Source organism: Peromyscus maniculatus, chromosome 5 (assembly GCF_049852395.1).
Source record: "Peromyscus maniculatus bairdii isolate BWxNUB_F1_BW_parent chromosome 5, HU_Pman_BW_mat_3.1, whole genome shotgun sequence".
In the NCBI taxonomy this organism is placed as follows: Eukaryota; Metazoa; Chordata; class Mammalia; order Rodentia; family Cricetidae; genus Peromyscus; species Peromyscus maniculatus.
In genome coordinates this window covers 43,699,655-43,727,490 of record NC_134856.1, presented here as the reverse complement: position 1 = coordinate 43,727,490, position 27,836 = coordinate 43,699,655, and the positions used below count along the sequence as shown (strand labels likewise).

At 46.7% G+C, this 27,836-nt stretch overlaps 1 protein-coding gene and 2 non-coding genes across 3 annotated transcripts in view; 2 read left to right on the top strand and 1 right to left on the bottom strand.

The window, feature by feature from the left end:
* Vac14 (VAC14 component of PIKFYVE complex) overlaps window positions 1–18,402 on the bottom strand; it is a 115,757-nt gene extending 97,355 nt beyond the window's left edge. The window contains exons 1-7 of the mRNA XM_006974162.4: window positions 17,950–18,402; window positions 4,115–4,265; window positions 3,627–3,794; window positions 2,654–2,716; window positions 1,760–1,867; window positions 964–1,073; window positions 610–716 (exon numbers count right to left, since the gene is read on the bottom strand). Of these exons, the coding sequence (XP_006974224.2) occupies window positions 610–716; window positions 964–1,073; window positions 1,760–1,867; window positions 2,654–2,716; window positions 3,627–3,794; window positions 4,115–4,265; window positions 17,950–18,053 (811 nt within the window). The 5' untranslated portion in view covers window positions 18,054–18,402. The remainder of the gene's footprint in view (window positions 1–609; window positions 717–963; window positions 1,074–1,759; window positions 1,868–2,653; window positions 2,717–3,626; window positions 3,795–4,114; window positions 4,266–17,949) is intronic.
* On the top strand, window positions 5,175–5,245 carry Trnag-gcc (transfer RNA glycine (anticodon GCC)). Its single transcript has one exon. It is a non-coding gene; the product is annotated as a tRNA-Gly (tRNA).
* On the top strand, window positions 5,812–5,882 carry Trnag-gcc (transfer RNA glycine (anticodon GCC)). Its single transcript has one exon. It is a non-coding gene; the product is annotated as a tRNA-Gly (tRNA).
* Window positions 18,403–27,836: the final 9,434 nt, after the last annotated feature.

Sequence of the window (27,836 nt, the reverse complement as noted above, 5' to 3'; positions counted from 1 at the left end):
TTTTCCTATCCTTAGATCCAGAAAACTGGCTTCTTTGGCCAACAGCATGTAGTTGTGGTGATGGTGTCTCTGGTTCCTATCTCTCTGGGAACCTTGCTGATGCCATCTAGCCTACTGGATGCTGAGACTGCTAGCCCCATCCCCCAATGCCAGTGAAGAGCCAGATGTGTGTGAGACCTTCCCAGACCAGCTCCAACAGATCCCACAACTGGCTTCAGGGGCATGATTAGGTCCAGCCTGGCCTTGGGAGCAAAACCACCCAGCTGACCTGTAGGTTCATGGCCAGTAACAAGCAGCTGTTGCTGTGACTGCTTCACTGCGGTTTGATAACCAACAGATGCTGAGGGAAAGGTGATTCTGACCTCTAAGCATCCTACCTTTACCTAAGGCAAAGCACGTCTACAAGATCTTCAAAGCAGGTAAAGGGTATCTGTTAAAAGAGAAGCCAGATCTCTTCCTTACCCATACCTATCACCACTGCTTCCAGGTCCAGAGTCACAGACAGTGCCTATCCCACCTAGACTCCCTTTTGCCACATACTGAAACTTGCGTATCAGAGACGAGGCTTCTGAGGAGGCAGTAGTGACTACAGGCCCTCCAAACACTCACCTGTGGTCTGGCAGTGGATCACCAGGATGTTGGCCATCTCAGCAAACTTTACACTGGAAGGGTTCTTCTTAATTTCTTTCAAGAATTCTCCAAGAACCACCTCACACCTACCAGTGAGAAAAGGAGGAATGAGCTAGCCTGTCAGCCCATTTCTGCTCTGGGTCACATCCCTACACTTGTCAGGACACTGAGCAGAGAAGGGAAGATGAGCTCTCCACTCCTCCATGGGGAAGGATATGGGAAGAAGTAAAGGGTGTGTCCTAGTCACCAGGATATGGAGCTGTATGTGATCATGGGCACCCAAAGGGAGTCTAGTGAGTGGCAGCTGCTTGATCCTTCCCCCCACCCACTCACATTTTCCGAATCTCTTTGCCATTGTCACCCAGGATCTGGAAAAGCCCATCCAGGATCTCCGGCAGGTAATCCAGCAGGTTAATGTCCGGCACTGACACCAGAACCAGGATCTGAAGGAGGAGGGCAGTGAGAGGGAGAGCTGGGAGACCTGGCTCAGGTACAGAGCCTTGTCTCCTACTCTCTTCCCCTGGGACCAGCAGTGAAAAGGACTAGAGGCCTGTGTCATGGCACTGCACATGGTGGATGGTGCTGGCAGCCATCATTTTTCTGCTCAATGTGCAAGGAACTGGGAATTTGACTCCAAGACGATTTGGATGCTGGAGGAGAGGGGAGTTGATAGGGAAGGCTGGATGAAGCCAGGAGGCTCGCACAGGTGGAGCTGCTGGATGCAGCTCTAAGGGCTTCTGAGATCCTGGGCATTTCCTAGGACAAGAAAAGACTCTCATGCCTTCAGGAGCAAACAGGACAGGCAGTGAAGATGACACCGGACAAAGTGCTTTTGCTGCTTTGTTTTTTGAGACAGGGTCTCACTGTGTCGTCCTAACTGGCCGGGAACTTGCTCTGTAGACCAGGCTGGCCTTGAACTCACAGAGATCTGCCTGTTTCTGCCTCTTAAGTGCTGGTATTAAAGGATGTGTCACCATGTCCAGCCCATAGTGTTTTTGGTGATGAGGTGTCTGAGTTATTAGGGATATAGAAGGTGATATCTCTGAGCCCAGGGAAACACTGTGTGTGTCAGAGCTCATGGGACTCAACTTCTGGTGGCTAGAAGAATCTACCAAGGACTGGACCTTACCCAGGAAATGATGAACTGCCGGGCGTATTGGTTGTTGGAGTAAATCCTCTCCCGCAAAAGGGGGATGAAGCCCACTAGGTCAAACTTGTTGCTTTCTGTCACAATGTCCTGTGGATCAAAGGAGTAAGGGCTATGAAGAGACAGAGCTTGGCTTGCTGTGCTGCAGGCCCTGGACTGACTTGAGGGTCAGGGAACCATGGAGTGAAAGGGCAGATCCAGAGTCAGGTAGAAGAGGTCCTGGAGAATTGGTACTGCCACAGGATCAAAGCCAAACAAGATGATGGATGGTGAATAGAGAAAAGTCAAGAGACCTAAATGAATGACAAAACCCTACTCTGAAGTCTGGGGCAAAGCCCAGCATCCTGTCATGGGAGACTGGGGTGGAAGTTCAACTTCATTGCTCTGAGTGAGGCATTAAAACACATGATTCTGGGCTGGAGAGATGGCTCAGCAGTTAAGAGCACTGGCTGCTATACTTGAGGACCCAGGTTGAATTCTCAGCACCTATATGGCAGCTCACATCCAGCTGTAACTCTAGTTCCAGGGAATATGACTCCCTCTTAATACCTCTGCTGTGATCAGGTGCACAGGTGGTGCATAGACATACATGCAGGCGAAGCACCTAGACACATAAAATGGTAAGATAGATTCATCCCCCAAACAGGAGGTTTTCATTTAGGGGATGGCACAATTCTGTATTTTGACTGTGGTAGTGACACAGCTCTATATACTTGTCATGGAAACTGCACACCAGGCAGTGAGCTTTCAGACATATGTATGTACTATATATAACAAAAATTTAAATGAGGAAAAATATCTTCGATGCCAGAATTTCTACTCTACACAGACAGAGGAATAAATTCTAAGAATAAAAGAGGGGCAAAGTAGAAATACCTTTAAAAGTCGGTCTAGGAGTTCAGATCCACTTTTCACATTGGGGTCTGGGTCAGCAGCCAACTATGAGGCACCAAAATAGAGAAACAGAGGCAGCGTTCAGTCATTGACATGGAAGCCGAGGCACTAAAGCTAAGCAAGAGCTGAGGCCATGGTGCAGATTAGAACACCAAGTGGCATCCTCCCCAGAACCTGCCTCTGAGAAAGGTAGGGGAGGAAGTCAGTCAGTCAGTTACAGTGGAATTCCCATTTGCTCAGGGACAACCCCCCTTCCCCGCCTGCAAGCTCTGCTGGGGTTCTCAGGCCATGTGGTAATTAGATCAGACACTGGGTTTCCATTGGCTGCTCCCAGGGCATTCCCATCTTAAAAGGCTTGGTTCTCTCACACAGTATTGAGACATCAGTGAGGGTGGCATTTAGAAATGTCCATGTTGTTCATTCTGCAGGAGTTACAGATTTTCTGGGCCACTATGCATGGCTGGGGAGGGCAACTCGCCAGGCTGAGGGAAGGCAACCCCACCGGGGTAAAGGGAGGGCAACTCTAACAATGTGAGGGGAGGCAACCCCACCAGGCTGAGAGCCATGAAGGAGAGCAATAGGGACCCTAAAGCTCTATAAGGGATTATTCTTTAGCACACCAGGGAGATTGTAATCACTGTCCTTAGAGGGGGCGGCCTGTACTGTGGAGTCACCATTATTGCCTTTGTCTGGGAGGTACTGCTTCTCAAACTCCAGCTTTTCTGTTAATGTGTAAGGCAGGCTGACACTTTTCACAAAGTGCAGTGAAGAAGGACAGGGACATCAAGACTATACAGATAAAAGTTTATGAAAAATTAGATTCAGACAGTATGTGTCCCTTGTAGCAACATGCTTATTACTTGCTCCACTGGCATCTGGGCAGTGTCCCACGCTCTCCGAGTCCCAGAAAGTCAGGTTAACTGGGTGGGCTGTTCGTAGCCTCATCAGAAGTTACCTTACTCAGCCCGTCAAACAGGACGTTGAAGTGTGGCAGCACTGCACCGCGGGCCACCTTGACGATGTTGTAGAGGGCCTCACAAGCGTAGTAGCGCAGCCTACTGTCTGCATCATTAAAGCAGGTCAGCACTGGTTCAATCAGCTCCTTCAGGTAGAGCCCCGAGTCCTGCCATGAGCACAAGGAGAGCAGTCAGAAGGGCTAGGCCCTGGCTTTGCAGCCGGCAGTGCCAGCTGGTGGACCTGATGGCCTGGTGCCTCGGAGATGCTCAGGCCATGCCAAGCCAGCCTCCCAGAAGTGGGATCACACTATGGGGACATGGCTACAAGGCCACAGGCCATGTTTGCTGGTAGTCTTATATGTGGGATAGTCTTGATAAAATACAAGTCTGCAGTGGCCCCGTTGGAACTTGGGTTGGAAGGTATCTGGGCACCTCAGTCAGAATGAAGTCCATTCCTGGTGTATTTGTTCCTCAGGAGAAAACATACCTTGCCCAGGGCGATAGAGCAGGCTGCCAGGCCGATGAGGCCCCCTTTCCGGCTGTGGGGGTGCTGGGACAGGGCAAACTCCTGAGACAGGGTCTGGATCACATGTTTGATTTGCATGGTGTTGTTCTGGGCCACGAAGTCCCGCACCAGCCTGGAGAGGAAGGAGAGAGGGGCTATGGGACAGGTGAAACCAGGCTGTCCTTGCAGCCTGGGCTCTACAGAGATGACCTTTACAAAAGAAGACTGGGGTCCTCCTCTGTGGGCAGGTCCTCTCAGCTCTGCTGCTACCTGGGTCATAACTGTTGCCCTACCCAGGGTTTTAGTTTCCCTTTTGCAGTGAGGGAGAGTGGGGCCAGCTTACTTCTAGGAATCTGAGAGAATGTAAATTAATGTCTTACCAAGAATCAAAAATGTAATGCTTAAAAAAAAAAAAAAAAGATATAACCTATCTTTATCAAACCCTTGCTCAGTTTTGCACTCATGCATCCAAGGAGTCCTCTGATCTGTGCTGGGGACACACAGCTTCATCTGGTTCCAACCCAGTGGCAAAATCCAAACACAAACAGAAAATTGTAGTAAAATGTAGTGCTACCACAGATGCAAAACATACTGCCTATGTCCAGGAGGCTGACAGAATGGTCCCATTTGAGACATTATTTAAGTAAAGAAAGCCAGGTGTACTAGTCCATTGCCTATTATAATGAAATGCCAGAGCCAGAATACTTATAAAGAAAAGGTTTATTTAACTCATAGGTTAGGAGATTCATGGGCAATGTGCATGCTCATGGTAAAGGAAGGCTCATGTATGGAAGGAAAGCATGTCATTATGGGGGCTGAGGGTAGGATGGCTCTAGGGCTTTTAGGTGGGAGTTGTCAGATCACAGGCCGACTCCAGAAGCAGCAGCTTATGAGAAGGTTGGGAAAGAACACATGCACTAAACCCGTGCAGTCTCCCTAACAGGACAAACCAGCCAGGTGAAGCCTGGTGTTTCATCAGTGGACCTGAGTTTTGGAAACAGCCCTGAGAAGAGCTCTACAGACAACATACAAAACAGCTGGAGCATTGGTGGTTCAGTGGTAGAATTCTCGCCTGCCACGCGGGAGGCCCGGGTTCGATTCCCGGCCAATGCAGAGCTAGCTTTTTTTTTTTTTTTTTTTTTTTTTCTCTCCCCTGGGGGGGGGGTTGGAGCGGTCCCTTTCTTGTCAGCTTCCTCACACAGATTCTGCCAAAGGAGCCAGGCTCCTCAGTCACAGAAGGCCTGAAGCGGCCCAAGTGCCTGTGACTGGGACTACAGATTTCTACCCGGAGTCCACGGAGAGCCGCTGGGCTCTTCAACAAGTAGGAGTTGGCTGTAGGAGTCTGACTTCCACGCCTCCACCTGGGCCAGCCGCCAGGAAGAGGCAGTGTGAAAGCTGAGAGAGGCACAACAGTTCAACAGGACCCCGCAGCAGAGGGGAGGCTCGCCCAGGCTCCATGGGTTCTGCCACATACTGAGGAGGAGGGAGTGGAGCTGTCTTTCCTGTCCCAAGGCCCCAAGGCCGTCCTTTGCTCCCTCCCGCCCTGGAGCTAGCCGCTCTTCTTGCAGCTGTGCTGATGTGGCAGTATCAGCAACTGGGCTCAGTCTGTGACTCAACAGACACAAGGAGGCCCAGGAATGGGGTTAAAGGGAGGTGCCACACAGCTGCTGACAGCTGGAGCATTGGTGGTTCAGTGGTAGAATTCTCGCCTGCCACGCGGGAGGCCCGGGTTCGATTCCCGGCCAATGCAGTAGCAATCCTTTTAATTCTAAGAGATGAAAGTGAATACTTCATACTGCTTAAGTTAAAAGCATAGTCATAATATTGCAAATGACTTGATTTTTTAAAAATGTTCTTGATGGAAAACCATCTCCTAAATTCCACAGAGGTCCTGAATCACACATGGGGTTACACCACAGCCACTATGAGCAACGGCCTCCCACTCTGCCCAGAACCCAGGTTCTGCTTTTGCCTAGCATAAGCCACAGCAGCTCTGGAATGTGAGGACACAGCGAGGATGTGAATCCTCCAGGTTCAAGCCAGGCCCCAAGAGGAGAGACAGTCTCTACCACAGCCATCCTGAGACTAGCTCCTCTTCCCCCCCCCCCCCCCCCCCCCCGCCCCCTTGCAGATTCCTGGACATTCATTCATGCAGCAGCTGGGGAGTACTCCTCCTGGATGACATTATTCCTGCACAGATGCATTAGTCCCCGGCTGTGAAGGATGCTATGCTGAGGTGGGTAGAGAAAACACCAGAGCCCTCCAGGATGACAGCACAAACCCATCAAGAAGAGTGAACAGTGAGGTGAGGAAAGCTGTCGCCTGACAGGAGAAACGTGTTGTGGTCTTATGCGGGCAGGCATGGGAGAGAGTTCTGAAACACGAGTAGGTGTTGATTCTGGCTGAGAGGTATGATGGGCAGAAGCAAGGCCAAGGTTTAGAAAGGTGGCTCTTAGTCAGCAGTCAAGACCCTGAAGGCTGGCAAAGCCACTGCAGCTCCCTCTGGTGGCCACAAGGAGCCATGGAACTTGGCCAGCAGGGGATGGGTGGGATGGTCTAAGCTGTGAGTTGGGCGCTAGGAATCTGAAAGGCAGTAAGGAAGCTCTGAAGACAGCACAGGCTCCCAGACAGTCCTCCTGGTAAAAGGGGGCAGGGAGGGGGTGACGGAACACAGCCTTGGCGCCAGAGTCACAGCTTTCAATAACAACAGGGGTTTTAAAGGAGAAGATGCAAAGTGGGGACAATTCATGAGCTCAGTGACACCTTCCTCCTTTTTTTGGACACCAGTTGGGAGACTTACCAGGGCTCAATTTGGTCACCCAGGCCACTACAAAGAGCATTAAGGTCCCATGTGCACAGGGCTCACTACATTAAGTGCAATTTTCTCCAGGCAAACGAGTGTCCACAAGCAATTGTGCCCTCTGGAGGGGAAACTTTTCTAGCACCTTCTCATCAATATTACTAGTTCAGACAGCACAGGGGCTATCCTGGGGACAGTCTTGTTCCACCAATCAAGCCCATTCTTAGCAATCAAAACAGGCCACGTGACCTCTCTAGTCTGTCCACTCCCTAGTATCACCTTCCACTTCCACCAACCCCAGCTTCCTAGGGTGCCTGCTCCTCTGTCAGTCAGGTGTGCCCTCCTCCTCATTCACTCTGCCTCTGGGACCCCTCTTTGGCTTCCTTCCCTCTCATGGTCTACAACCACCATCTAAGGTACCAGGTCCCAGCAGCCCCGTTCCTCCTCTGCACCCAGAAGCACTTGGTGTCTGAAGTGTACTGATCGATGTCACCTTCTACCTCCAGAATGTCTCATTCTTCTCTGCAACTCCAGGGTCAGCTGTCTCCAGATCAGTGTTATGTAGCAGCAGCTGGCCAATCCGTAAACAGCTGCCAGTGGAGTCAGCCTGTGAAGGCCGGCAGAGCGGATGGAGGCACAAGCTGTAGGGCAAACATAGGCAAAGCTGTGTGCTGCCATGTTGGTAGCACGGGCAAACCTGACCTGTGGGGTTAATTGATACAGCATCCAATGGTGCTGAGCCCTTCTAATCTTATCACAAGTTAGCATGAGCAAAGGACATTGTTCCTGTGATCTCTAAACACACACTGAGAAGAGCCAGCTCACTACAGCCATGGCTGGTACCTGGAGAAAGACACACACACACACACACACACACACACACACACACACACACACACTGGGATGTGACCTGAAGCGATCCTGCTGAGGGGGCAGCTGCACTCTAAAACTGTGCCCTCAGCCAGACAGTGCCTTGGTCTCGTGACTTCACAGGGAGAGTGCAGAGAAAAAGGGAAGCAGAGTAAGTGAAGTTCAACAGCAGGCACCCCAGCTCCAGGCCGAGTCTTCTTCAAAGACTGTAGGCTGCATCAGCTTTCAACTGCAGCGTGGGAGACAGAGGTGGGGGGTCTTTGGCTGAACTCGTTTTTGAAGTTAGTATCTGGCCCAGAAACTCTCCTGATCCCGAATCCCTGGGGTCCTTCAATGACACAAAGGCCTCAGAATTTACTGTTCTATATTCTGGCTGCTACCGCCTGGTTTCCCCACAAAGTGTTGAAAACAGTTCAACAAGACAGTCCCCCAGTGGCACTGTATCCTCTAGTGGTTTCTCAGAGCCTCTGCTTGCAACAGGTTGGAGGTATTAGAGGCTGGCAGAGACAGACACCCAAGACAGGAGTTCAACGTCGGCCAACACCAGGTTTAACAACTCCACGATATCAAAGAGACTGCTACACTGACTATTCCTTTGGCAGAGGGAGCTACACATGGTACAATACTTTGGGATTGTTATCAGCCAAGAGAAAACCTGGGGCCATACACTATGCTACCCAGCTACAGCCTGCATGGATAGCCCTGGCCTCTGAAAGAGGGTGTGGTGAGAGTCACAGGCCACACAAGGACTGGTGAGTCAGCGAGCACTCACGCTATGCTGTAGACCTTAGCGGTCAGCCATTATCATGACAGTAGCTACTGTCACGCTCAACTCTAGATCTGAACGACCCTAGGGAAATTAAGTCCATTCTCGGGATCATAGAAGGTTTGAACCCTTGATATCAACAAAGTATATCCTTTCAACTGTATCACAGTTTCTTCCTCCTCTCGAGGCCACTGGAGCTGGAAAGTGAACACATTCAGTGACAATTCTCTTGTGCAGACTCAAGCCCTCGGGTGACATGAAGCGTGTCTGTACATCACTCCCCACTGCTCAGTGTTCAGACATCCCTGAAGTCTCCTCCATATACACAAGGAGTGCAGACAAGGCACATCCTCAAGATATTCTATTGTGAAGATAAGAAACAAATAATCACTGCCTGAGCACTTACCGTCTGCCAGGCAGTGTATTTACACACGTGTGCTGGCTAGTTTTATGTCAACTTGACACAAGCTACAGTCATCTGAGAGGAGGGGACATCAATTTAGAAAATGCCCCAGATGATCAAGCTGTAAGCAAAGAAACTGCAGGACATTTCCTTAACTAGTACTGATGGGGAAGGGACCAACTCATTGCAGGTGGGGACACTCCTGGGCTTGTGGTCCTGGACTCTATAACAAAGCAGGCTGAAGTAGCCATAAGGAGCAAGCCTGTAAGCAGCACTCCGCCATGGTCTGTGAATCAGCTTCAGGTTGTTCCCTGTTTGAACTCCTGTCCTGACTTCCTCCGATGCTGAACAGTGATGTAAAAACTAAGCCAAATAAACACGGTCCTCCAATTGCTTTTGGTCATGGTGTTTCACCACAGCAATGATAACCTTAACTAAGACAACTGGTGATCAAATTTAAACCTAAAACCTGCCACCCAGTCTGGTACTTACTCTTCAATCCAGTTTACAGCCGAGGAAACTAAGCAACACAAGGCCACGCAGCTTTGTGAATTAATCATAAGAATTTCACTTTAAAAAAGAATACCAGACAATGTGTATCGCATATTCTGCACTGCATGTGCTCAAGCACCCGCACCCCAGCAAAGTGAGAACCAGGAGATAATGTGTTCTACACACACCACCCAAGCCCATTCAACAGATGCTGACCAAGTAGCCTGTCTCATTCTGGCTCTAAGGAGGATATAAAGGTAAGCCCAGAGTGGACATTCATTCCTTTGTTAGGAAACTTGCAGCCTAGACATGGGGCTGCCTTTTTAAATTTTTACCCCCCTGCAAATCCAATTCTGTCTCAGTTCTCCATATGACATATGTATTCAGAAGGCACATCCAGGCAGTGATTTCCCAAAGAGAATCTGGGTAAGCATATCTCCATCTGCTCCATCGAGTACTGGAGTAAGTTGTTTTCCATTTGCTCACACATCACCAGAAAACTGAATGGGAATGAACATGTGCCTCTGAGGACAGGCCAAATATCTTCTGACAAGGCCTAAGACTTAACTCACAAAACACATACTGAGTTAGGGAACAAGCTGGGAGTGAAGATAATAAAAAATATGATATGAATGCATGAAATTATCAAGGGATAAACATATTGTTAAAACAATACCTAAGGGCTGGAGAGGCAGCTCAGCAGTTAAGCCATTTGAGGCTCTTCCAGAGGACGTGAGTTCAATTCCCAGCACTCAAATGGCAGCACCTAACTGTCTGTAACTCTAGTTCCAGGGAATCTGATGCCCTCTTCTGGCTGGCTTCCATAGGCACAAGCACACATGCAGGGAAAACATTCATATACATAATACAAACAAAAAGTCTGACCCAATTCCTCAACCAAAATCATACCGAGCCTCCACTGGATATGGCCGGTAGAAAGGAGGATTTTGACTTTAGATGATAACAATTGTGACCATTGGGTAAGAGCTCCCCTCACACTGTAACGCTATAACAACTGTCTTCTCACTTCAGAGACAAGATATAATCTACAAGCCATCGGTGAACTACTTGCAAGTACACAGCGCAGTGGCTGTTAGCACATTCCGAGTTGTATAGCGAGTACAACAATAACTTGAAGGCATTTCCACAAGCTCTAAAGAAAACCCGTGCCCCTTGGCTGGCACTCCCTTCTCTAGCTTTTCCCTTTCAATTCTGGCAGCCACAATCTATGGTGCTTCTGATCTTCTGTAACTGGCTGGCTTCACCCAGCATGCTTTCAAGGCACATTAAAAAAAAAAAAGGCACAAAGACATTCAACCAGAAGTCACAAATGCAAGCTTATCCAGGCAGTGGTGGCGCACACCTTTAATCCCACCACTTAGGAGGCAGAGGCAGGTGGATCTCTGAGTTTGAGGCCAGCCTGGTCTCCAGAGCGGGATCCAGGACAGCCAGGGCTACACAGAGAGACCCTGTCTCAAAACAAACAAACAAGCAATCTTCACAGGGGGTAGGCAGGGGAATCAAACAAAGCCAATGGAGGTCCTGGTGTGACAAGCCTTGGTGAGCAGCATGCCAGCAGATGGGTGAGGAGTTGGCTCTTACTGAACAGGAATGAGGCACCCCCAGCCTTAGCTCCACAGAAACCCCTATTTCTTTCTTTCCTTCTTTTTATTGAGACAGCATTTTTACTGTGTAACCACCTTGGCGTCTGGGAAGTCTCTCTGTAGACCAGGCTGGCCTCAAACTCACAGAGATCTGTCTGTCTCCCCTCCTGAGTGCTGGGATCAAAGTTTCATGCTACCACCACCCAGCGAGAAAACCTAACTTTCATTGTGAACTTTCTCAGTTTCAAATGCGCTGAGATTCAGGCCAAAGCAAACAGTCCTGTAGGCAGAACACAGGCCATTGCCAGCCTCTGACCCCAGGACTAAGCAATCTGCTGTAGGTCCTGCTGCTGATAAACAGCAGGGCTAAGCCTAAGCTCCAAACTTCACAAATTGCCTCAAACCACTCTAGGACACAACCAGGAAGTATGCAAGTATCCTTCGGAGCTCTGGTCCCTGACTGTGCCTGGGCTCTCAAAGCATACCACATCAATAGGCTTTTGGAATCTGAAGTGCAGGTAAGATTGCACTTGCTAGAGTTGTATGGCTGGTGGTGAAAGCTAAGCCCAGGAACACTAGAAAAGCCATTATGAAAAATGTGCCCTTCCCATGGCCAGCAGCAGGACAGAGCAAGCCTCCTCTCTACAGAGCCTGCACGACCTGCTCTAATAACCACAGTGCCCTCTGTACCTCTCTCCTATATTTACCTCTCCAGGAGGGAATAGACCAGCATCTTACCAATCTTTTCATTAATACTGATCAATCACTGTGTCCCTTGAAATTGAAAGGCCACAAAACCCAAAGTGGGGACTGGGATGTAGTGCAGTTGGTAGAGTGCTTGCCTAGCATGGATGAGACTCTGATTTCCATCTCCAACATTGACTAAAACCAGGTGCAGTGGTGGTGCAAGCCTGTGGTCCCCATACTCAAAAGATGGAGGCAGGAGGATCTCTACTTCAAGGTCATCCTCTGTTATACAGGGAACTTGAGGTCAGCGTGGGATACATGAGACCCTGTCTCAAAAAAAATAAACAGGGGTGGCAAGGTACCTTAGTTGGTAGAGTGCTTGCCTAGCATGCACGAAGCCCCGAGTTCTATGCCCAGCACTACACAAATCAGACATGGTGACACATACTTACAATCTCAATACTTAGGAGGGCGGAGATAGAAGTTCAAGGTCATCTTTGGCTACACAAGGAGTTTGAGGCCAGCCTGGGCTACATGAAAACCTTTCTCAAAAAAAAAAACCTCCTCAAAACAAACACAACAACCCAGAGCTGCCATTCTAAAATCTTGAGTGCCTTCATCTTTCTGCTGTTGTGGCAGCATGCAGACTGAGGCAGTGGGAGGGAAGCACTTCAGGGTCTGTGCCCAGCAGGCTCACAGTAGGTGCAATTAGACACTGGTCACAACATGCTAGCACAGTGGAACCAAGCATACCTTTGCTTGCAGATTTGGCGTCTGAGGACCTGCAACAACTATAAAAAAATCTTACTTCCCATAGGAACACCAAATGCAGTACTGGCTGTCAGCTGAGCAGATGGGCTCTGGAGAACTGAATGCAGTAGCTAAAGCCACTGCAGAGATGTCCAAGGATGAAATTCATTGTCTACACATCACCCTTTGAGTGGGGGAACCCACTAACATAAATGGGATTTCTTGCTTGGAGGTAGAGTTTATACACCCAGCTTGTGGGGATGCCTTTTGGGACAGATAAAAACCTGGGTTGTACATCCAGGTTCTGGCTGTAAACCTGGGAAAGATGATATAATAAGAAATCTCCACTTTCTCATCTGTGAAATGAATTAGCACCATCTGGTTCACAGGGCAGTGAGAGGAGGGTGGGTGGACAATGGCTAAACACAGGGATGCTTTTCCACATCTCTCTGTATCCCACTTCTACCCCCGTGGTGGGGCAGATGGAACTTTACACACGTGTGGCCTTGGGTTTCACTGTACTCACTGATGATCATAGTGACCAAGTGCCTTTTATACTCCAACTTCACAAGCTGAGGTGCTAACCCCAAAGTGCCTGTATGTGGAGAAAAGGCCCAGTCCCTAGAACCGTGAGAAGTGAATGGCTATTACTGAAGCCACCGGCTGTGGTATTTTGTTATAGCAGCAGGGGTAGACTATTCTAACCCGATCAGTGCACTTAGGGATTTTTGAGAAAAGCTTAAAATACACTTAACAACTCTCAGTTTACATTACTTTCCCTCACCTTCCACTTCACCCAATGGGCAGTTTCAGCTAGAGCAACTAAGGAAGCCTGAGACTCCTGCCTCCTTGAAAACCACAAAGCAGTTTCCTATTCTGCCTTTGAGATTTGAATCCTATTCTCTAGAGCTGTACTTTAAAGAGTCCTAATCATATCTCACTCTGACTACTGGGCTCAGCTGTCCATGAGGTTGTGTGGGTTTCCTGCTCAGTCTAGGGAAGGTAAGGGCAAACCTAATGCGCACACAGGCCTTTGGTCTCTTCCTGAGAGATGGCATGATGTGAAGGTGGATTCCTTCTTCCATAGAGCTCAAGGCCTCGGAGGGGGCAGATGTGCAGGTTTAGAGTTTCTAGACAAACACTTTATTGCTCACTGAGCTTTATCACCAGTACCTCCCAGAGTTGTACCAGTTTCCTACTGGCTACTGGTATAAATTACCACAAACTTAGAGGCTTAAGACACAACTTATGGATCTTACTGAGCTAATCAAGGTATGGGCAAGTTGCTTTATATTTTGGAGGTTCTACAGAAGCAGTTCTCAACCTGTGGGTCGAAAGCCCTTGGGGGTCACATATCAGATATCCTGCATATCAGATATTTATACTGTGTTTCATAATAATAAAATTATAGTTATGAAATAGCAATGAAATAATTGTATGGTTGGAGGTCACCATAACATGAGAACTGTATTAAAGGGTCACTGCATTAGGAAGGTTGAGAGCCACTGCTCTACAGGAAAATCCGCCTTCTGACCACCTTCTAGATGATGCCCACACTCTTGACTAGCTGCCCCTTAGAACTTCAAAGCCAGTGATGGCTGCTGGAGTCTCTAATACTCCTCTTGGTTTCCTCTTTCTCACTAAAGGATGCTTGTGGTTACAGTGGGTCCACCAGAGTAATCTAGGCTACTCTTCCCATTTTAAAGTCACCCGATCAGCAGCCTTGATTGTATCTGCTATTCCCTCTCCCCATCCTTTGGCTCTGCGATGTATAACAGAGGCATGTCCAGCTACACTTGCATGTACGTGTGAGGAGACTAGAAGCCAACTTTGGGTAGTTGTCTCCATCACAGGAAAGATAAGTAGAACTTTAGTTTTGACACTGGGTCTCTCACTGAACCTGGAGCTCACTGTTTCACCTAGACAGACTGAGCAAACCTGGGGTTCTAGGTGCATGCTGCCAACCCCAGGTTTTACGTAAGTGCTGAGGAGCCAAATCAGGTTCTCATGCTGGCAAAGCAAGGACTTTTCCCACTGTGGTATTTGAATGAGAAACATCCCTCATAGGTTTGCATATCTAAACATTTGGTGGCCAGTAGTGGCACTGTCTGGGGGAAGTTACGGAACCTTTAGGAGGTGGAGCCTTGCTGGAAGTATGTCACTGGAGGTAGGCTCCGGCGGTTTACAGCCTCATCCCACTTGCAGTTTGATCTTTTGCTTTATGAGAGTGGATGGGGATGTGATTTCTCAGCTTCCTGTTCCAGCCGTGGGCTGCTATGCATCCCCGGCCGTTATGGACTTCCCCTCTGAAACCATAAACCAAAACAAACCCTTTCTTCCACAGGTTGACTTTGGCTCATGGTGTTTTACTGCAGCAACAGAAAAAGAACTAATGTTCCCACTGAGCCATCTCCTCAGGCTCATACCTGCTATCTTAAACCACATATTCACAGGTTCCAGGGATTAAGTTATCTTCTGGAGACCATTATTCTGACAACCAAAAAGTGGCAAGAGCAGTACTGATATAAAACAATTATAAATATGTAAAATAATTATGTAACAGCTGTTTGTACATTATGTAACAGTTGCAATGTGTCCAGTACTGCATTAACCACTTTTACAACATTAGCTCCAGTAATCAAATGCTCCAATGAATACTATTATTAGTTTGCAGATGAGGACATTGAGGTTAATTAGGTTGCTCAGGCTCACCTAACTAGTGAACAGGAGTCTGAAGCCCAGTTACCAGACTTTAGAGCTCTGAACCACTATTCCATGTGGTCTCTTAAGAAACAGGGTACCTTGCAGGGGTCACTCACCTAAGAACAGGACAGGCACACTCATTTCAGTAGCACATGAGCTGTCTACACTCCATAGGCAACTGTCAATGTTCTGACTTCTATGGGGTGTCTATGGGGCTTGATTAATAGACTATTTGGCTGAGGATTAGTTTGGCCAGGATTAGTTTGATGAATAATATATGTAAATATGGAATTTTCTATATACAGAATAGAGGGTCTTTGAAGTTAGCTCTTGTCAGGCTCTAACATGTACAACAGTCATGCAGGGATCTTGTTTAAGTTCCAATTCTAATTCACTCGAGGATGAAGCTAGAGTCTCTTTTCACCTTTGAGTAGCAAAGTCCTTAGCTATAATGCTACTTCCCTGTCAAAACAGTAAAACTATCCATTCTTGTGGCCACGTAACAAATGCCACTAGGCACTGTGCTAAGTGCAGAAGATAAATAAACCATCTTTGCTCTTAAGGAAGTCATAGTCCCCTTAAAGTTTCTCTGAATTTTACAAATCAAGGGCGGTATCTAATACAAAACATTAACAACAAAGCCCCTACAGAACTACCTGCAGGGAATACTTATACAGACTGTGCTGGAAGCAGGATGTTGTGACAGCCTCTGTTCAAGGACCTAACAGATGACTCAGGCCAGGATAAAGCAGGTACTTCTGTGAAGCTGCGTGTGTGGACAAAACTGGTGTCAGTGTGCAAGTGCCTGGATCTTAATTGTTTCTCAAAGGTCCATGTACTCAAGGTGGAGTGCCAGCCTGGCACTATTTGGAGATAACAGGGTTTTAGAGTCAGGCTGATTGAGAGCTCTTTTTTTGGGGGTGTCCTTGAAGGGTTTCCCCATAAACCCAAAGCAACAGCGCCAACTGATCGCAGATCACCCTGTCCATTTAAATCTTGAGTGTTTGATATAGTAATGGAAGGCTGACTAATATAGAGTGCAACTTCACAAAGCCAACAGAACACAGACACACAGCCATGCCTGTACACTATCTTTGGGTCCCACTATTCAGCATGGCAATCCTGTTAAGACTTGCCAAGTACTGGAAAGCAAGGATGTAAACAGAAAGCTTACTTCCTAAAAGAGGTAGCTTGAAAAAAGTGGTGGCTGAGGAAGGAAACAGCCAGAGAGGACATGCTGAGTACTGCAGAGGAATGGGAGGGTCTTCTTACCTAAGTCCGAAGCCATTAGTCTAGGACAAAGCAGTTGTTCTCAACTGGTGTGATTTTGTACCTTCAAGGGACATTTGGCAATGTCTGAAGACAGTCTGGGTTGTCACAACTGATGGAGTACTACTGGCATCTAGTGGGTAAAGGGCAGAGGTACTGCTAACAATCCTACAAGGCACAGAACTGCCCACTACAGCCAAGAACTCTGCAGCCCCAAATATCAACAGCACCGAGGTTAAGAAACCTTGAGTAAAGAGTCTATCCTAGGTCAATAAATGAGCATTACTCCATAGCTTAGGGCTGTCCAAGTGAGCACTGTGCAATGACAGAAATGTTTTCTATTCTGCACTGTGCAGCGGTAGTGGTTGGCTACTTAACACCTGGAACATGGGTAGTGAAACTGATTTTTTTTTTGTTAGTTTGTTTTTTTAGTTTTTCGAGACAGGGTTTTTCTATGTAGTTTTGGTGCCTGTCCTGGATCTTGCTCTGTAGACCAGGCTGATCTCGAACTCACAGAGATCCGCCTGCCTCTGCCTCCCGAGTGCTGGGATTAAAGGCGTGTGCCACCACCGCTCAGCTGTGAAACTGATTTTTTATTTAAAATGAATTATATATATATATATATTTCCAATTTATTACTTTTTTTCTTGAGACTGGGTCTAACTAATCTCAAATTTGTACACTATTTCTGCTTTAGCCTTCCAAGTGCCAGAATTACAGGCCTGTATCACCAGTCTATCTTAAATGTAAATAGACACATACGGTCAGTCGTTACCATGTTGGACATTTAAGCTCCAGGACTTTAGTGTTTTTCTAGTTTCACAGGCTGCTTCTTTCCACTCTTCTGAAACCATCTACTAAGATTTGACTGGGGGTAAAAAACTTCACGTGCTCACACACACATACTCAGTAAAACATTACCAATTGAACGTTCCCTATTTCGAACACCTGGAAACAAAGCAAACATCAATGCACCGTTACACACGTATAATTTTGCAGAAGAGAAGGTCAGATTTCCCCCAATTACACTGGCAAGAAAGAGTGACACGACTAAAGATTAAACAGGACAAGCCTCTGAGCAGCGGATCACGCTTTGACCTGATTTCTGCACTGGGCCATTTAACGGTCTCTTCAGAAGCTGTTAAGAGCCGGCGGGACAACCTCACAAGGAAGTTCTCCACCCCTTCAGAGAGGCCACTTTGTGATCTTGCCGGCTTTGACTGAGGCCACAATGAGGATTCCCCGGGTGACAGGCACTGTGCTAAGTATTGCACATACGTTAAGTTAGTTCATTTTCACTGCTGCTATTTGGGGGCACCAGGAGGTTAAAGAACTTGGCAAAGATGGGGGTCCTGGATTTCCCGCTCTAAAGCAATGAGCTAAGAGCTGAAATCTGAGAGGTCAATACCGAACCCACGGCGAGCAAAGCCACCAGGAGCTGCAGAGCCAGGGCGGGGTCTCAGGAGCTCTTACTTCTCGATCTCCAGCGCGGCCACCTTCCGCTTTTCGTAGAGTTTATCATTCAGGGCACGCACAATGTTGGGCGTGAGCGGCGCGAAATCCTTCTCCGGGTTCATGGTGGCAGCTCGCGCTGCGCCCGGGAGCTTCGAGACACCTTAGCCCGAGGCTGCCGGGGCTGCGCCAGGGCGAGGGGAGTGTGAGGCTCGGCACGGACCCCGGAGCCCGCTCATGGGCTACACGGTCCCGGGCCCTCCTGCCTGGTCCTGACGTCGCGCGCGCCGCCCCAGGTACCTTGCCCGGACCCTGCTCTCCCACGCGCAGCCCGGACCGCCCCACAGCTCACGCGACCAGCTCCCGCCAGGAACCGGCAACGCTCACTGGGCCGCGGCCATGTTACTCAGGTCACGTGACGCCGCAAGCACTTCCGCCTTCCGCTGGCCGAAGGTTCCGCCTCCCCACGGCCACGCCCCCGCGCGCTTTCGGCCGCGCATTGGCCACGCTCCTCAGGGCTCCACCCCCTCCCCGCCCGCGGCTCGGTCGAGTACTGAGTTTTGGGTGCGAGTGGAGAGCAGGTGGTGGGTGGAGCTTCAGACGTGCTGCCAGAGTTTATCTCGCAGGCGGCTTCTGGAAATGGAATTCACGGAGGGAGCCTAACTCAGTTTAATTTATGCATTAGTTCTTTAGTCACTTAACAGTCACTCTCGCTTATGCCAGCGTTTCCATCATTTTCACTACTTCCTCGCCATTTGTCTTTACATTGTGTGTGTGTGTGTGTGTGTGTGTGTGTGTGTGTGTGTATACATCAAGGTGCCTGTTTGGAGGTCAGAAGACAACTTGGGGGAGTCGGATCCCCCCTTCTACCACGTAGGGGTCCCAGAATCGAACTGCTGTCGTCAGGTTTGGCAGTAGACGTCTTTGTCCAGCCCAATTATTATTTTCGAGACTGGGCCTCAAACTTCCTATTATATCTTGAGGATAGACTTGAGCTCCCAATTCTGCCTTCACCTGCTGAGTGCAGCGATTCCAGGCGTGCATCACCACAGCTGATTTTATGTAGTGCTTGGTATGAAACCTGGGGTACCATCCTTGTTAGACAATTCTACCAACTAAGCTAAAACCCCAGATTGTACATATGTGTGCTCACATGTTTATGGGGACCCGAGGTCTGGTGTTCTCTGTAGCTCTTATTTTTTCACTCTGACCTTGAGACAATATCTCTTGTGTCCTAGGCTGGACTCAAACTATGCAGCTAAGGATAACTGTCCTGGCTAATTTTTATGTCAACTTGACACAAGCTAAAATCATCTTGAGAGAAGGAGAGCCTCAATTGAGAAAATGCCTCCATAAGATTGGGCTGTAGGCAAGCCCCTAGGGCATTTTCTCAATTAGTGATTGATGTGTGAGAGCCCAGTCCATTGTGGGTGGGGTCACCGCTGGGCTGATGGTCCTGGGTTCTGTAAGAAAGCAGGCTGAGCAAGCTTTAAGCAGCAAGCCAGTAAGCAGCATTTCTCCATGGCCTCTGCATCAACTTCTGCATCCAGGTTCCTGCCTCGAGTTCCCTCAGTGGTATACTTATAAGCTATAAGGTGAAATAAACTGTTTCCTCCCTAGGTTACTTTTGATTATGATGTTTTAACACAGCAGTGGATCCCAAACGTTCGGTAACTACATCCACATAAAACCTGAGAGAGCTTGGGAAAGGGTTCTAGACACACAGAAATGGAGCCAAGAGCGGCTTCCTAGTCTCCCTCCTCTCCTTCTGTCTCTCTCTGTGTGTCTCTATCTCTGTCTCTCCTTCTGTCTCTCTCTGTGTCCCTGTCTCTGTCTCTCCTTCTGTCTCTTTCTGTGTGTCTCTGTCTCTCTCTGTCTTTGTCTCTCTTCTTCTGTCTCTCTCCTTCTGTCTCTCTGTGTGTCTCTGTCTCTGTCTCTCCTTCTGTCTCTCTGTGTGTCTCTGTCTCTGTCTCTCCTGTCTCTCTCTGTGTGTCTCTGTCTCTGTCTCTCCTTCTGTCTCTCTCTGTGTCCCTGTCTCTGTCTCTCCTTCTGTCTCTTTCTGTGTGTCTCTGTCTCTGTCTTTCTCCTGTCTCTCTCCTTCTGTCTCTCTCTGTGTCTCTGTCTCTGTCTCTCTGTGTCTCTGTCTCTGTCTCTCTCTCATGCTGACCTGTCTCCTGGCCGTTGCTTTCGGGCTTGAGCCACCAACCCACCCCGAGATAAGCTGTGTGGTGGATTCCCGTAGTCTCTCAAAACTGCAGCACGAAAAGGCATCTCCTGGCAGCTGCCTGCAGGAGGGATCCAGGTGCCAAAACTGAGGCAGAGGTCCTAGCCATGCCGCTTAACAGTTTACAGGCTCATGCATTAAGAAAAAAGATTACAGATATATAGCAAAGACAGATTTAGATTAAAAAGAAAAAGACCTCTAAATGGGTTACAGCATGTTAAAAAATATATATATAGGATTGGGAGAGAGAAAAGAAAGAGTATACACAATCATAGATTTAAAAAATATAGTTTTAAAATAATAATAAAGTCCTTAAAAAGAGAGTAAAGTAATATAAAAGAAAAAAGCCACATGAAGATATAAAATACACAGAGTGTGTGGGTATTGTATGTTATTGTGTTGTCTTTGAATTTTTTAACTGCCGAGGAAGGACCAATAGTTGCTAAGACATGTTAGATTATGAAATCTGCTAAATTAGACCAACCTATATATTTTTAAATGTCTTTACTTTAAAATGTAAGTCAAAAAATGTATTACTTTGGGGAAGAAGTTATGCTTTTGTTCCCACAAAAAAATAGAAGGCTGTGGATTTGTTCAAGATTAAAGATGATCAGGTTTGATCAAGGAAGACACCCTGAAATCCTGGCTACATACATAGAAATAAACCTAGAAAAACTGTAAAATATGTAATGTAGATTTTTACCTGCTCAAACATAAAACAAAAAATCATCTTTGGCTGACTTGTGTACAATGCACAGTCTATATTTGTATTAATACAGATATGTATGTTACCTTTAAAAGTTTATGAATTTTCAGAACAAGGAACAAGACACCAATAAAAATGGATGGCCCAGGTGATCCAGCATCCAGAACAGCTTCAAGGCTGCTGACTGAGATGACCCAGCCTCACAGAATACTACAGTCAAGACTAAACCATTATCCTAAATTTTCTCAGGGTCCAAAGATTACCAGCAACCCCAAATAACCGGAAGTAATCTAGAGAAAGATGCCCACATTTACAAAATATTGATTATAAATGTTTGTATCATTTAAGGGGGTTTGTTTACAAGTTGTTATTGATAATGGTAAAAAACAAAAACCTAAACAAGGGAGATTAGATCTCAGGGATCTTGTTCTGAAAAGAAAAAGGGGGATATAGAAATGATAGGATAAAAGAGTAGATTACTGAATCTACTTTAACCAAGAAAACAACTACTAGTCTTAAATATTTTACATTGGTAGGGATTTTGATATATTAATACAAATTTAAAGTTAATTTTGTTATACTATATATACTCTTGTTTGGGGTATTGTGTTTATGCAACTCATTTAAAATGTAATGTATAATTAGGAAACACAAATTAATAGTCATCTATAGGGTGCTGGAGAGATGGCTCAGTGGTTAAGAGCACTGGCTGCTCTTCCAGAGGTCGTGAGTTCAATTTCCAGCAATAGTCATCTATAATAGTCAAAATTATAGTCATAGTAGGTATGTTTTCAAGGTCATTCACAGATATATTTAGATAGATAGATGGTCTTCAAACATTTCAAAGACCCACAGAATATGGCATTTAATACATTTAATAACCTAAAGATTTTCATGACAGCTAGACACACCTGCTCCTGACAGCACCAATTTACTTCACAGAAGATAATGGGCATCAAAGAAACTCTACATGGAGTTTGCTTTCTTTTTGGCAAAGCTAGTCATTTGAGCAAAGAAGCTGCCCTTGCCTCAATTGCTGACAGTATACTGTCCAAATTGGACCAGAGGGACACAAAAGAAATCCATCACCAGACTTTGCCAATACAAGGTAGGACAGTCCTTCAAAATTTCCTGCTTCAGAGAAAAGTCTGTCAGATATTCTAGACCTATAGGCCAAAGATGGATGACCCAACATTACAGAAGAACTTAGGGTGACTGTCCAGGCAGTCTGATGTCTCTGTCATTAGGTAACATTTCACCCTTCTGGGGTCTTTGACAGATAATCATAGCTAAAGTTTTCCTTAGTTATGATAAAATGTAAATTAGGTATAAAACTTTGGAGTGACAAAGATAAAATAGATAATAGAATATTTTCTCCAATTTTTGCCAAATACGAATGGACTAGAGAGTGTAACTATAATTCTGACTTGATAACTGTTTTTGTTGTATATAATTTTACTATGTTAAAGTTAAAACCTTTAATTAGACAAAAGGGGGAAATGTGGAATATTCCTTTTCACCGTGTGAATATGTGTTGTTGCGATTGGTTTAATAAAGAAGCTGACTGGCTTATAGCTGGACAGGGTAAGGTTAGGCAGGAGAGCCAAACTGAGAATGCTGGGAGGAAGAAGGGAGGAGTCAGGAGTCATCAGCAGAGAAGCAAGATGGGTATGCTGTATCGAGAAAAGATATCAAGCCAAGTAGCAGAGTGTAGGTAAGAAACATGGGTTAATTTAAACCTTTTTTTTTTTTTCCCCCGAGACAGGGTTTCTCTGTGTAGCTTTGCGCCTTTCCTGGATCTCGCTCTGTAGACCAGGCTGACCTTGAACTCAAAGAGATCTGCCTGCCTCTGCCCCCCCCCCCCAGTGCTGGGATTAAAGGCGTGCGCCACCCTCCTCACTCCCTCACCCCCGAGACAATTTAAACCTTTTAAATCTAAGAGTTAGCTAGTAACATGCCTGAGCTATTGGTCAAGCATTTATAATTAAGATAAGCCTCAGTGTGTTTATTTGGGAGCTGCTGGTGGGACAGAAACTTCCGTCTACTCAGCAGTTAAAACCTTACTAAGATAATAACTAAATGATCCTCTGGCCTCCACCTCCTTAGTGTTGGAACTACAGGTGTATGGGGTTTTACATGGTGCTGAGGATTGAACCAAAGGCTTTGTGCATGCCTGTCAATGAACTGAGCTACTTCTCCAGCCCTGACTTTTTTTTTGTTTGTTTGTTTTTTTTCGAGACAGGGTTTCTCTGTATAGCTTTGCACCTTTCCTGGAGCTCACTTGGTAGCCCAGGCTGGCCTCAAACTCACTGAGATCCGCCTGGCTCTGCCTCCCAAGTGCTGGGATTAAAGGCGTGCACCACCACTGCCCGGCCAGCCCTGACTTTTTTTGTGATAAGTTCTCTCACTGAACTTGAAGCTCATGGATTTGGCTAGGGTAGCTGACCAGTAAGCCTCAAGGACTGGCCTGTCATCTCCACCTCCCCTACCTCCCAGCTCTGGAGTTAGACACCAGGCTTTAAGTGGGTACTAGGGATCTGGTCAGGTCTCCAGCCTTGTGTGGCTAAACACCCTACAGGCTAAACCAACTTGCCAGTCCTTCAAATCTATTTACTTTTAAAACAAATCTTAAGTTTCTCACCTCAGCCTTGCTTGTGCCCTAAAATAATAGATCCAATTATGTTTCCTAAGGCATACTAAAACATTGGCTATTTAAAAGTGATAGTATCTCCTAAAATTGCAGGTTCTAACTGTAACAGCCTCCCAGACCTTAGCGCAACTGACTCCATGGTGGAAGTACCATTCAGGCCAGCACGTGGACAGCACCACTTGCCAAAATGAAAATAAGGACCTAATCCATCAAAGTCCACAGGTCTGGGAAAGTCTCTAAATGCATTAACCTTGCTTTTTGGCTTCTGCAGTTCTGCTTCTAGCTAAGTGTTCTTGCTAACTGAGCTGTGTCAAGCCGGGATGTGGTTTTGTGTTTCAAAGCTCATCTGAGAAAGGCTTGGGGCTGCACTAGGACCCTGAACACCCAGTGTAGTTGCTGGTCAGCTAACTAAGACTCTCTATTGACTTAAACCTGGGTCTGAGTAGTCTTCTCTGGTGGGTGCCCTGCAACACTAACTGACCTGTGTGTGACCATGCTCTGATACCCAGGAGGGCTAGGTTACAGGTAGCAGTTCCAAATTTGCTGAGGGCAGGTAGGTGTCTAGGTGGAATCATGGGAAAGCAGCTGCTTTGGGTTGTCACATTAAATGGTGGAACAGAAACTGCATCTGTGTGATAAAATTGGCAGAGCAGGGAGGGTTGTGGCTATAGAATGATTAAAGATGCAGTTAACCGGGGGTATATTCAAAATCAGCAAAGCTTTCAGAGTCAGGAATTTAGGAGAAGGAGGGCTAGTTTACCGTTGAGTCCAAGGAATACTGCATTTGAGATTCAGGACGCTACACTTTTTAGCAAGTAAAAAGCACACACATAAAGCGTCCCATGATCTTGAAAGTGGAACATCAGCTTTAGCTCATAGATCAGAGACACAGTGAGTGAGGGGCTAGGGTAGGCAGAGTCAATGAATGTGGAAATCTCTTGTAAATACAATTACTGTGTTCGAGAGCAGAAAAGATTTTTGCAAGTGTAATTAAAGTCCATAACTGATTAATTAAAGGGGAGGCCTGATATAACCAGGTGAGACCTCAAAGTGGCTTGAAATTTGACATGGGAAGATTCTCCTGAAGGCCCCAGGAGTCATGTTGTGAACAGTTTATGATGGCAATGACAGTGGTCTCTAGTTGGTGAGAGCAGTCTCCTGTCATCAGTTGCCAAGAATTCCAGCCATAAGACACAGTAACCGAGTTTTGACAACACACAAGGGAAACTCAGAGACATATCTTTTCCCACTAGAGTCTTCCTGTGAAGATGAGGCTGGTCCTTGATTTAGCTTTGTGGATCTCTGGACTGAGAACCCAGCTCAGTCCATGTGGACTCTTGACCCACAGACACTGAGAGAATAAACCCACATTGTTTTAAGCTTCCAGGCTGGCAATTGTGTGTTATGTGTCTACAGTAAACAAATGCTGGGCCTCATCTAAAATTCAAAAAGTCATGGAGAAATTAGCCAACAAAATTCCATGAGTGTGTCTTCTTACCCATAGGGTTTTCATGTGTGGCAAAAGCTTTTCTAACACAATCCGGTGATGGAGCAAGGAGCCCCCCCCCAGCACCCCACAGGTATGAAAACCTCCATAGATAGATGTAGATAGACTCATGCCCTGAGAAAACATGTTGACTGCTACTTTCTTCCTTTTACCTTGCATCAAGTACTTGTCAAGGACATTCTAAAATGTTGAGCAAAGTTTATATATTCAGGATTAGATGATGGTTGACACAGTGAAAAAAATTAAACCAAGGTAATGGGGTGATTTTGGTCTGTTTTCTACAATGTCCGTTCATTTCCAGTGAACCCATGTAGTAGAATATTTCACCTGTTTCTTTGCTTTTTGGGGTTGGTTTCTTCATAAAGGTGAACAAATTTCCCAAGGGTCACACTATTCACACTATGGTAAGGCCTTTAATAACTGGAGCTGTGCTGGTTTTTTTTTTTTTCCTACCAGCAAGAGCTCTTTTCTCCAGAAACTGCATTCTGAATCAGGTTGCTAAGAAACAGGCTTCTCCATAAAGCCCAAATGAATGCTTTGTCCACCTTTAGGCCAGAAGTTTCTAGAAAGAAACTTCCCTGATATCTTAGAGATGTAGAGGAATTAAGGTCACTTATTCATCGGGGACTAGCAGTGGTACTGTGAACGGAGACCAGGGACGGTTCTTGCCTCTCTGCCTGCCTTCCTCTTCTCCGGCCCTGCTGGCCAGCACTCCCCACTCTGACTCTTCTAGACTACTGGGTAATTCATATGCTGCAAGCTCACTGCCCTTCCGCAGTGATGATTCATCTTGCAGCCCCATTTTGTGTGCTTGTCATGACAGACTTCGGGATGGTTCTCTAGGAACTGTTAATAACAGCTACACCAATGTGTGGAAAAAGTCATGTCATTATGAGTTGAGAGGCTACAGGTGAGGTTGTACCCTAATCAAAGTGGTTTCTTCAAAGGCAAAGCAACTTTTAGCTGGAGTTTCAGGGGAACAGCCCAGCAATCTGGTTTTGTAGGTCCTCCCCAGAGATTCTGATATAAATTAAAATTGGGAAACTGCTGACTTTATGCAACTTCTGTATCTGCCAGTCAGAGCAGCTGCACGCTGATGTTACCATCCTCTCAGATTGCTGGCTAGTGTGGCCTTTGCTCAGCCAACCACTGGAAAAATCTCTCATCTAATTCTTTGTCTTTATATCTATTATTTTTGTCTTTTAAAAATTATTTTATGACATTGCTATATGTGTGTGTGTGTGTGTGTGTGTGTGTGTGTGTGCGCGTGCCTGTCATGGTATGGAAGTCAGAGGACAACTTTCAGGAGTCATTTCTCTCCTCCCATGTGGGTCCTGGGGATTGAACTCAGGTTGTCAGGTGTGACGGCAGGTGCCTTCCAGCTGCTGGCCCCTGTTAGTAGTATCTTGACTGGCTAAAATGAATTGGTTATGAACTATAGGCCTGAGTTTACAAGCATTATAGGAAATACTTAATTTGGCATTAGTTGTGTATAGCATGTACTGAGTGAGGGTTTTGAGGAGGTACAAAAAGTTGAAGCTATTTTTCTGTTAATAAAACACCTTTAAGGGCTTGGGAGACGACTCAGCGGTGGGCACATCACTTGCTGCACAATCCTGACACTCTACACTTGAAGACAAGAACCTAACTAAAAACTGGAGACTGCAGTGCATGTGTCTGTAATCCCAGTGTGCCCTCCTGGGAGGTGGGAGGCAGATACAGGAGAGTCCCTGAAGCTCATGGGCCAGCTAGCCTGGCGTAGGCAGAAATGAATGAGAGACCCTGTCTCTAGGTAGACTGGGGCAAGTCCTCTAGGCAAGGACTGACACCTGAAGCTATCCTCTGACTCCATACAAGTGCCATGGCACATGCATACCCGCGGCTCTCCCCCCTCTGTCACACATACACACACACACATACACACTCACACACATACACATAAATGCAGGCACATGTGTGCATACACACACACATCACACAGTACCACCATTTAAGTCAATGTAGTACTACAAACTTTTATCCTAGTACTCATGAGGCTGAGGCAAGAGGAATGGAGTTCAAAGTCAACTTGAGCTACCCTGTCTCAAAAGAGCCCGACCAAACCCCAACCAAACAGGACCCCTAAACTATCCCCTGCAAGCCTATAATAGGTACTAGGCTTATTAAAAAGCAGATTGCTGGACTGTGTCCCACAGATTCTAACTCAACAAGTCTATGCTGGAGACTGAGAATTTGGGTCTTTAGCAGCTTCCCAAAGTGGTCCTGGGATCATTTGGACATCACTTTTTTTAAATTTTTTTTTTATTTTATTTTATTTTTTTTTTTTTGGTTTTTTGAGACAGGGTTTCTCTGTGTAGCTTTGCGCCTCTCCTGGGACTCACTTGGTAGTCCAGGCTGGCCTCGAACTCACCACCGCCCGGCTTTTTTTTTTTTTTTTTTTTAAGACAGGGTTTCTCTGTGTGGCCTTGGCTGTCCTGTAACTTGTTCTGTAGACCACGGTGGCCTCAAACCCACAGAAATCCACCTGCCTCTGCCTCCCAAGTGCTGGGATTAAAGGCGTGTGCCACCACCACCCGGCAAGACATTCACTTCTTTAGGGACTTTGTTCCCAAGTGGCCATCTGCTTTCATATCTCCTCTCTCTTGGCTACCTGGAATAAAAAAAGGGGAAGAGGCAGAAGCAGGGGAACACTCAATGAGAGTTAAGTGTCTGTAGAAGCAAATCTCCTTCAGAGATAGTATTTAACCATATTGATTTAACACGTGGACCCTGTAGGCCAGTGGTCCTATTAATACACCCTATGAGGCCCTGGGGGAGAGAG